General features: G+C 49.5%; 1 protein-coding gene across 1 annotated transcript in view; it reads right to left on the reverse strand.

Annotated features, from left to right (window-relative positions):
- Window positions 1-9,682, reverse strand: part of LIPC (lipase C, hepatic type) — a 54,527-nt gene extending 44,845 nt beyond the window's left edge. The window contains exon 1 of the mRNA XM_082198621.1: window positions 9,525-9,682. Coding sequence (XP_082054747.1) covers window positions 9,525-9,609 — 85 coding nt within the window. The 5' untranslated portion in view covers window positions 9,610-9,682. The remainder of the gene's footprint in view (window positions 1-9,524) is intronic.
- Window positions 9,683-11,299: the final 1,617 nt, after the last annotated feature.

Genomic DNA, 11,299 nt, shown 5'->3' on the forward strand with positions numbered 1-11,299 from the left:
AAAACAATAATGGAACAGCTGAAGGGGCGCTTTTCGCCGCAGCCCTCAGTGGTGGCTCGTCGAAATGCCTTCTACGCAAAGCGACAAGCCCCTGGGGAAACCATAACTGGGTTTGTGACCTCTCTCCGCCAAGCCGCCCGGTTCTGCAACTTCTCAGAGCTGGAGAATATGCTTCGTGACCGCCTCGTCGGTGGCCTGAAGGATGAGAAGCTGCAACGACGCCTCTACGCTAAGAAGGACCTAACGTTCCAGGTCGCTCTGGAGGAGGCACTGGCAACGGAAGCTGCCGAGAGGTCGACGCAAGAGGCACGGCCGAGCCTGCCATCCCAACCGAGGGTCCACCACGAAGACCTCACCGACGACTCAGGATCCGACAGGGAGGAAGTGCACCGAGTACAGCAGCGCACTCAAGCAGCGCACAAACCACAGCTGCCTCGACGAGGAAACTGCGCAAGCTGCGGGGAGAGTCACGAGAGGAGGACCTGCCGTTTCCGCAACGCAGAGTGCAGGCAGTGCAGAAAATCGGGACACATCGCCCGGGTGTGTCGGGCTCGGCCCACCCGACACCAGACATCAGATGACCAACCCAAGAGCCCCAGGTCCCGGGGCCCAACGCACCAAGGCAACTCGACGGAGCTCACGGACTGCCAGGTATACCAGTTGCCCCACCCCAACGTAGAGAAAATTTATGTAGAGGTGCAGATAGAGGGGGCCCCATGCCGCATGGAGCTTGACACGGGTTCAACTCTATCCATAATCTCGGCAAGGACCTTAAGGAAACTGTGTCCTACTGGGGGTCCCAAACTCAGGCCGGCCCCATTCACCCTACGGGACTTCCAGAAACGTAAGGTCCCCACAATGGGGGTGGGGACCTTCAGGGTGCAATACCGAGGGCGGACGCGGCAACTGGACTTGCTTGTGGTCAAGGGCCCCTACATTAGCTTACTGGGATTGGCATGGTTTGGACCACTGGGGCTAGCTGTCACTGGGGTGAACCACACTAGCTTACAAGTGGACGTGGACGCTATATGCAAGGAATTTCCAGGGGTTTTCGACGGGAAATTGGGACAGTATACGGGCCCCCCCATTGCGCTACAGCTTGACCCCACAGTACGACCGGTCAGGCTCAAGGCCCGCCGGGTCCCGTTTGCCTTGAAACCCCGTATAGACGAGGAATTGGACTGACTCGTGGAGCAAGGAGTGCTGGAGCCAGTGCCTAATGCCCCCTGGGAAACCCCAATTGTCACACCCGTCAAACCTAATGGTTCGGTCCGCATCTGCGCAGACTACAAATGTACCATAAACAAGGCCCTCACGGCCCACGCATACCCAGTGCCAGTGGTCAGCCATGTCCTTGCCACCCTGGCTGGGTCGAAAATTTTTGGCAAGCTGGACTTGGCCCAAGCATATCAACAGCTGCCAGTAGATGAGGCCACAGCAGAGGCACAGACGATTGTGACGCACAGAGGAGCGTTCAGGGTAAAGCGGCTGCAATTCGGGGTCAGCGTGGCACCAGGCATATTCCAGAATCTAATGGACTCTCTCCTTAAAGGGATTCCTGGCGTCACCCCCTTCTTCGATGATGTGTTGATTGCCGGGCCCACACCAGAGGAGTTCGAGGACCGCCTCCGCACCGTTCTGCACCGTTCCAGACGGCGGGTCTCAAGGTGAAGCGGGAAAAATGTCTACTAGGAGTGCCTCAGGTGGACTTTCTGGGATTTATGGTGGACGCAGAAGGGGTCCACCCGACTGGGGACAAGGTACGGGCCATTTGCGACGCCCCAGCGCCCAAGAGCAAGACTGAACTTCAGGCCTTCTTGGGACTATTGAACTTTTACCATTCCTTCCTTCCCCACAAGGCTGCGGTAGCGGAGCCCCTACACAGACTCCTGGACAAGCGGGCCCCTTGGGTGTGGGGCCAGCGCCAGGAGGCCGCATTCCAGGCAGTCAAGGACTTGCTTGTCTCAAACTCTGTCTTGGCACACTTCGATGAGAGGCTGCCAGTGGTGCTAGCATGCGACGCCTCACCCTATGGCATTGGCGCTGTCCTGGGGCACCAACTCCCGGATGGAAGAGAGGTACCGGTGGCGTACTTTTCCCAGACACTCAACGCAACCGAGCGGAACTACTCGCAAATTGACAAGGAGGGTCTGGCAATCGCGAAGGGAGTAAAAAAATTCCATGATTTCTTGTACGGGCGGCCCTTCACCGTGGTGACTGACCACAAGCCGTTGCTTGGCTTGTTTGCCCCCGAAAAGCAGACCCCCCAAGTGCTGTCTCCTCGCGTCCTCAGGTGGTCAATTTTCCTTGCCAGCTACCAGTATGCACTGATTCACTGACCTGGGAAGGCGATGGGCCATGCGGACGCCCTCAGCAGGCTACCACTACCGGAAACAGGCCCTGACCCAGCACCTGCACAAGAGGTTATGAGCCTGGAGCTGCTTCCTGACCGCCCCATCCAGGCACCAGAAGTTGCCCACCATTCCAAGAAAGATAGGGTCATCTCCCGGGTCCTGGACTGGGTGTGGAGGGGATGGCCCAGCAGCAGCCCTGGGCCAGAATTCGCCGGCTACACAACCCGCAAACATGAACTGTCGGCCCACAAGGGGTGCCTGTTATGGGGAAGCAGAGTCGTTGTTCCCCAGCCGCTCCGCAAAAGGGTCCTCACAGCCCTACACGAGACACATCCAGGGGTAGTAAGAATGAAGGCCCTTGCCAGGAGTTATGTGTGGTGCCCGGGGATGGATGGAGAGATAGAAGCCTGGGTCAAACACTGCCAGGCCTGCCAAGAATCCCGCCCAGATCCCCCAAGGGCCCCAGTCCAGTCCTGGGAGTCTGCCCGAGCACCATGGTCACGCCTGCATGTGGATTTTGCTGGCCCCTTTCAGGGGAAAACATTCTTCATAGTGGTAGACTCCTACACCAAATGGCTGGAAGTCGCACTGGTACCGTCCACTTCCACGTCCGCAGCCATCCGGGTACTACGCAGGCTGTTTGCAACCCACGGGCTCCCTGACACTCTTGTCTCAGACAACGGGACTGCATTTACGTCAGGAGAATTCCAAACCTTCACAGCACAGAACGCCATCCGCCACATCCGTTCGGCGCCGTTCCACCCTGCCACCAATGGCCAAGCAGAACGCATGGTGCGGACCACCAAGGACACCCTTCGCCGCATGACGCAAGGGGACTGGGAGTACCGCCTTGCCACATTCCTTCTAGCACAGCACAGCACCCCCAGCTCAACGACTGGCCGGAGCCCCGCTGAACTAATAATGGGTCGGCGCCTTGCAATCAGATTGGACCGCCTTCACCCCGATAGAGCTCAGGATGAGGTAGTGGTGGGGAAAGGCAGGAACCCCCGGACCTTCGAGGCCCAGGACCCAGTGTACGCAAAGAATTTTGGGGCAGGCCCAGCATGGGTACCCGCCACAGTCACCAGGGTCACTGGCCCCGTGTTGTACGAGGTGCTAACGGATGGGGGACAATGCTGGCGCCGCCACTGCGACCAGATACGGCGACGATTCCCGGGAGAAACCCAGGAGGAGGACAGGTCAGAGGAGTCCCAAGGGAACAGCGGGGCAGTGAGGCCCATAGAGCAGGAGGGGCCAGCAGGAGAGGCAGAATCAGTAAATACAGAGAGAACCCGTGAGGCCGAAAGGACATCGGAACCAGAAGCACGACGGAGCGAGCCGGTTGCACCAGACCAAACAGCCGCATCACAGCCAGCATCCTTGGAACACGAGCCAGAACCTGGAGCCCGGACCAGAGAACACCCCAGGCCGCAACGCACACGTAGGCTGCCGGCATACCTTGAGGACTATGAATGCGACCTCCCGGGCAGGACTGGAACTTAGAGGGGAGGGGTGTTATGTACTGAGTTGAATAGGATCCAAACTGCAGCAGTCTGATTGGTCCTAGAACAATAGGATCCAAATTGCAGCAGTCTGATTAGTCCTAGAACAATAGGATTCAGAAGGCAGCAGTCTGATTGGTCCTAGAACAATGCAGCAGTATGATTGGTTGGCAGGAACCACCCAATCATGCTCCAGATAGAAGTGAATCCACAACCTGATTGGCTTACAGTAGAATTCCGGAATTAGCCAATCATGTGCAGCCCATTGTGTAAATAGTGTATATAAAGCAGATACTGTGAGGGGACATTCATTCATTCCTCCTCACCACTATGAGCTGAATAAAGAGCATGAAATCACTTTGCGACTCTGAGTATATTTCAGGCGCTATTTCTGTTTCCTTTTTTTCCAGAGCAGAACCCTCAAAGCAGGTGCCAAATGTGTGCCTCGCACTTTGAAAAGCAGCCTCCAGATCAGGGATGGGAAAGCTGTGGACCTCCTGATGCTGCAGGGCTGAAATTCCCACAATCCCTGACCTTTTGCTGTACTGACAGGGACTGATGGGAGTTGGAACCCAATTCCAGGTTCCTCATCCCCTGTCCTAGTATATATTCAACACTCTTGACTTTGAAACCAGTTGAGGACAGGCTACTACTGCATTAAAACAACAACAACATATCCAATGTAAATGAGCTTTCCCCACCTCAAATGTGCGAGGAGGGAGGCAGTATAGTGGTGCCCCGCAAGACGAATGCCTCGCAAGACGAAAAACTCGCTAGACGAAAGGGTTTTGCGGTTTTTGAGCTGCTTCGCAAGACAAATTTCCCTATGGGCTTGCTTCGCAAGATGAAAACGTCTTGCGTTTTTTGCAAGTTTGTTTCCTTTTTCTTAACACCGTTAATACAGTTGCGACTTGACTTCGAGGAGCAACTCACAGAACGCGGTGTGGTAGCCTTTTTTGAGGTTTTTGGTGATTTTTGAAGCTTTTCCAAAACTTTTCCAACACCGCGCTTCGCAAGACGAAAAATTCGCTAGACAAAAAAACTTGCAGAACAAATTAATTTCGTCTTGCGAGGCACCACTGTAATCCTTTCTATTTCCACCTGTGAAATGCCTGTGGGTAATGCTATCTATTTAGCCACCAGCAATATGGAGGAATGGCAAATGCTTAGAATTTCAAAAGTCACCCTACAATTGTTAAGAAGCAGGTGTGGGTGTTTTCCAGGCCTTGGGAAATAATATTTTGAAGCTGGTTGTATTCTATTTAATCCATTTCAGTATACAAAAGCAAGGTGGAAGCAAAATCCCCTAACTTTCCTGAAGCTACAAATCTTTAATTGGCGCTAAAATCAATTTCTCAGATGTTGTCGTGGAGCCAGCATTCTCCTCCTGCTCCTGCTCCTGCTTTTCTTTGCATTTCTCCACCCATCGGAAAAAGAATTCAGCATCTTGATGACTGTGGCACTGGGCAACATCATTCCAATTAACCATAGTGAAAGTGAGTGTGGTATTTGACAGAAGAATGGCTGCCGTTGCTAAGCAAGCACTGTTCAGCTATGCCTGTCAGAGATAAAAGCTGGCTGAGAGGGCTGGGTCCAAAGTTCTCATTAAAAGAGCATTACGGGGTGCTGCTGCGCTGCGCTGAGTGGAGAGGTGCCCACCTCTCTTGGCTTTTCGACAGCTCAGTCGCTTGCTTAATGGCTTGTGATGACCGGTGGCTACTCTGAGCAACTGGTATCTGCAGCTTACACGTCACAGGCAGAGCTAGGACGGGAAATGAGTGTTGTGCTTGTGTGCATTTGTAGCTGGAGACCGGAGAAAGAGCTTCATGCTAGCAGTGAGAAAAGCACTGAATTCCGCTATTGGCTGGAAAAAAGCAGTCTCGGTGGAAACTGCAAGAGTGTGTGCTTTTGCGGGGGGTCAATGCTGTTTGAAAGGTTAGCATTCCTAATGGACGTGTAAGGTAGTAAAAGCACTCTGGGAAATGATATATAATGAAATGAAAAAAAAATGTTTAAAATAACCTTTATAAAGAAACCAGAAGCATTTTTTTAAGGAATTGTAGACAAACCTAGACAGCATCTTAAAAAGCAGAGACATAACCTTGCCAACAAAGATCCGTATAGTAAAAGCTATGGTTTTCCCAGTAGTGATATATGAAAGTGAGAGCTGGACCATAAAGAAGGCTGATCGCCGAAGAATTGATGCTTTTGAATTATGGTGCTGGAGGAGACTCTTGAGAGTTCCATGGACTGCAAGAAGAACAAACCTCTCCATTCTTAAGGAAATCAGCCCTGAGTGCTCACTGGAAGGACAGATCGTGAAGCTGAGGCTCCAATACTTTGGCCACCTCATGATAAGAGCAGACTCCGTGGGAAAGACCCTGATGTGGGAAAGATGGAGGGCACAAGGAGAAGGGGACGACAGAGGACGAGATGGCTGGATAGTGTTCTCGAAGCTACCAGCATGAGTTTGACCAAACTGTGGGAGGCAGTGGAAGACAGGAGTGCCTGGCGTGCTCTGGTCCAGGGGGTTACGAAGAGTCGGACACGACTAAACGACTAAACAACAACAATAACAGGTACCAAGATTCCAAAGGAGCAGAAAAGACTTTTCATGTATGCTACGGCGGCCGCACGGATGCTACTAGCCCAGAGATGGGAAGAAGACAAAGTCCCTGCCAGAGAAGAATGGCATATTAAGCTGTTGGACTACGCCAAAATGGCAAAGCTGACCAGAAGGCTCAGGAACCAAGACAAAACTTTCAAGAAAGAATGGGAAAGATTTATAATTTATTTAAGGGACCACTGTAAGCAAATGAAAACAATAGCAGGATTTTAACAACACTAGTAATGTAACAAATACTTTGGATGATATGGATAGGCTTAAAATCTGGATGATGAAATAATATGCAGCTGAAATTGATGACAATATAGGACCCATGGAGGGGATGGTGGGAAGTCTTGAGATTCAGAGAAATCTCTAAATCTGAGTATGTATTTGATATTATTATAATTTTACACTTGTGAAATCAAATAAAAATTATTTACAAAAAAAAAAGAAAGGTTGGCATTCCTAGGCCTAGTGACTACTTTCTGCGGCTCAGCTTGTCTATTTGCAAATAAGCAGCTTGTACTTTATTAAAGGCTTACCAAAAAAAAGGCTCTTTTTTTACTGACGTGGTTACAAACCACTCCTGGAACATCCAGTTCTTCATGGAAATGGCAAGCACGACGCAATAAAGAGACCCATGTCCCTAAGAGGTTGATTTGGTTCGCATTTTGATACAAACCTACTTGCAGGGTGGCATAACCTTACATTATGTGCTGTATGCAGTCTCCATTTTGAATGTGCTTCCTGCAAATTGCAGAAAATCAACAAGACTAAATTGACCCTCACCAAAACTAGACTTGACCTCTATAGTGTATTCAGCACACAAGTTGATGTTTTATTAGGTGTGCTCTTTTAAGTAGGTATTCCCTTTGCAAGTGGGTGCATTTTTTAAAAAAAGAGTTTGCAATATCCTTTTGCAATCATGCCTTTTGCAATGGGACCATTTCAACACATGGTTCAGCAGGACTGCTGTTAAAGGACAGAAGCGAAGGGGCTCCTCTGTTTGCTAGAGGGTTGTACATATGGTTTTCATGAAAACCCCCAAACCCAGTACAGGTCGATGTAAAGGGGTGACTTTTTCCCTTGAGAAATGGTTTAAGCAGAACTGATTGCTGTGCCAATTACATCACAACCACTGGCAGATTTGAACAGGTAAGGTGGGTTATGAGCAGCAATAGAAATTATCAAAACTTTAGCTACAAGGAAGAGTTAAACGATACCAGGGCAGGTGGAGGCTATTCAGAGAAAGCTGGCTGTTCAGATTCGATCCCCACCCCCGCTCTAAAAGGCTGCTCCTAAACTCTTCTAAATTCAGGTTTCAGACTCATTCCAACTTAAGTGTTTAGGGAAGTTTTTACTGTTTGAAGTTTTATTCTGTTTTTAGTCCTCTATTGGGAGCCGCCCAGAGTGGCTGGGGAAACCCAGCCAGATGGGTGGGGTATAAATAATAAAATTATTATTCTTATAAGTGTTGAGCCTACAGAGCTATTACTTCAGCCTCCTATAAGAGCAGGAGAGTGAGAGCAAAAGAGAGCAAGCAATTGTTGGTGCAGGAGTGAGTTCGAAACCAAAAAGCAGCCTTTCTGGAGCTGCCCAATGGTCACTTACATCCTGTATTTAAAAAAAAAAAATCATGGTATTAATTTTTTACTAATATTTCTAGACTGCTGTTCCACCAATAAGCCTTCAAAGTAAAAAGGTAAAGGGTCCCCTGACCATTAGGTCCCGTCGCAGACGACTCTGGGGTTGTGGCGCTCATCTCGCTTTATTGGCCAAGGGAGCCGGCGTACAGCTTCTGGGTCATGTGGCCAGCATGACTAAGCTGCTTCTGGCGAACCAGAGCAGCACACGGAAACACCGTTTACCTTCCCGATTTATCTACTTGCACTTTGATGTGCTTTTGAACTGCTAGGTTGGCAGGAGCAGGGACCGAGCAACGGAAGCTCACCCCATCGCAGGGATTTGAACCACCGACCTTCTGATTGGCAAGTCCTAAGCTCTGTGGTTTAACCCACAGTGCCACCCATGTCCCAAGCCTTCAAAGTAGCTAAAAAATAATAATATATTCCTGGTAAAATAATAAAAAAGCACCACTCCATTCTTGCAGTAGGCATATTCACCTGTGTGTAAGCACCCATGTTGCTATAAGGGGAGGCAATGCAAGGAGGGTCATACAGTCGCAATGTTTTTACAAAGGAAACATAGTCTTCAGAAGGGGCTGTTTTGAGAAGTGATGGTGTAGACATGCTTAACCTGACCCCCCCCCCACTGCGCTTCCCCCACCATGCTACAAATTGCCACCTCCTCCATCTGTTTCCTCCTCCATCGCCACTGCCCAGTTGGCTCCAGGAGTGGTCTGGGCTCTCAGGCCCAGTGATCCAAAATTTGCTCCCACCATGTTGAAGTTGGCCTCCGTCCACTTGGAGACCAATGAAAACATTACTTTATAAACCTATTGGTTAAACCACCAGAGCTTGCAGCAGCCCTCCTCGCTTTACAATGATCTTCCACAAACGGATGTTTTGCCAGGGTCTCTTTGATTCAAAGGAACAGGATGCTGTGCTACTTCAGGCAACTCAGATGAACAAAAGGGAGCTGAGAATGAGAGCCCAGATGTGGGATTTTCCTTGAGACCACAAATATTACACACACACACACACACACACACACACACACGATTAAACTATTGCAAGCAGATGTGCCTTGCTCGATCCAGCTATGGCTGGCTTTGCTCAGCTACCTTGAGGTCGCCTAGATTTTCACAAGTATTTCAGTCTTAGTAACAGAAGACTGTACTCAGTTTCCCAATGAGCAGATACTTATGGGTGCTAATCTTTTTTTCTTTTTCTTTTGCAAAGCCACTTCAGTCCTGTTATAAGAGTTACCAATTCGGGGAGAACGTGAGCCCAATCCTGCCCACCTTGCGCTCGAAGCAGACCCACATTTTTTCGAATTTTCCCATTATCTGTCCTCATACAGCATCTACCATTTACTCAGCACGGCCACAGCGCAGTTTCCACAGATGCATGTTAAAAATCTGGAAAGTTGGCAACTCACCTTTCTTCTTCCTGTTCTTTGGAATCTCAGGACTAACAGCAAGGCAGGAAAGGAACAGAAGTGAAAAGATCAGGAAGCTTCTCATCTCTTTGCCTTTTTACACAACAAGAGAGGCTGCTTTCCTGTGTGATGTGGGCACAGGAAGGAAAGGAATAGCCCCCCCTGCTCATCAATACATAGTGAGGATCAGCAGCTCATTAATGATTAACCTTTAAAATGGAGTTCAGTGTCTCCCCCTCTTTGGCCCCAAAGAAACATCACCTTAATCAGAGTTGGTCTTTTCTTTTAGGCCTAACAGCGCAGAACCACCCCTAGCCTAACCCAAGACCATAACGGAACTAACCTTTTATGGTTTTTTTGAACTTTGATCAATTTTGCACAGATCAAAATGTGAGGTTGTGTGTTTTGTTTTATGAAATACTGTGGTAGTTCACTCAGTTTTGGTTGATCTTAGTTCAAACATACTGTATTGCAAAATGGGTACAGGAAATGAAGCCTGCCCACCCTCCCCCCTTCTCTGAACTATATTGTGATAATTTCCACCCTCCCTTCCCCACAGGTGGGCGGTGTTAAGTTGTGGGTGAACATATCAGACGACACAGCGATTCTTCAAACAGCTCTTGTTTATTCACAGGCCAGAACAGAATTGAACTGAAGGATTCAGCCAGCCTGCTTATATAGAGCTCCACTACAACGCAACTGTAACCATTTTCTGTAACTATCCAATCACTGAATGTCACTTTCAATCCCTTATTTGCATATGTGGACCCGAGTGAAAAGTATCTACAGCATCCCCCTGCTGGCCCAGGATGAGAACTTCAGTACATAACAGGCGGGGTTTGCGGCACCAAGCGAGGGCTCACTGGCCAGGTGCCTCCCGCCCTTGGTCAGGGAGGACAATGGACAGCTGGCCGGGGGTGGGGCAAAGGCCAAAGAAAAGAGGCTGACCCCTTTTGTCCAAGCCTCTTTTGGTTCTCTTCCTTCCAGAATCAAGTCGGGGTGGATGCATTCATGCTCCCTCCCCATGCGGTCGTGTTTGCAGGGCCCGTTAAAGGGCAAAAAACCCGGAGTCCCTGGCCCTAGAGCGGCGGCATGTAGGTCAAACTCCCGGGACGAGGTCGGTGGAAGGGCAAAAAAACACACACCTTTATTGCATTAGCATACAGCCATAGCAAAATAAGACAATACAAAAATGCTAGAGATAAGCAACCAAGCAAAATTCAAGGCGATATTGCTGGCGTAATGACATTTAAATTACCCTAAGACAATAATGCAAAGATTTAGTTGCCAGCGCCAAAAATCTAATATGTGGATAAATATAAAGCATAAAATGGCCCCAAAATAAGCACGAGTTAAAAAAAATGTAATAAAAAGAATTAAAACAGGTCCAGGTCTAGGACACACTACCCTGTCAGAGTAGCCCTGAGTTTCAGAGCCTGCACTATGAAGATTGCCACCCCATGTGAAATTTGGGGATTTGCGTCCACAAGAAGCGATTTCAAACAGTCTTGGTGGAAGGACATGCTGTGTAAGTTTGTGCTTTACACTCCCCTCTCACTGGATCTCACCTGCCTGCGTATCCTCAGCCAGATGGGCTGAGAGGGTTACCTGCCAAGGCCTGTGCCAAGTTTCCCACTTCTGAAGCTCAATAAAGTTGTGGCTAATTTGAACCCACACTCTGGTCTCTTGTCTCATTCTTTGGGGAAAAGGGGTAGGCATCACAGACAGGGTTTAGCGTGTGTGCCCACAAAGCTAAGCAGAGTGGTGGACACGGG

The sequence above is a fragment of the Podarcis vaucheri genome (assembly GCF_965113315.1).
Source record: "Podarcis vaucheri genome assembly, chromosome: 14".
Classification (NCBI taxonomy): Eukaryota; Metazoa; Chordata; class Lepidosauria; order Squamata; family Lacertidae; genus Podarcis; species Podarcis vaucheri.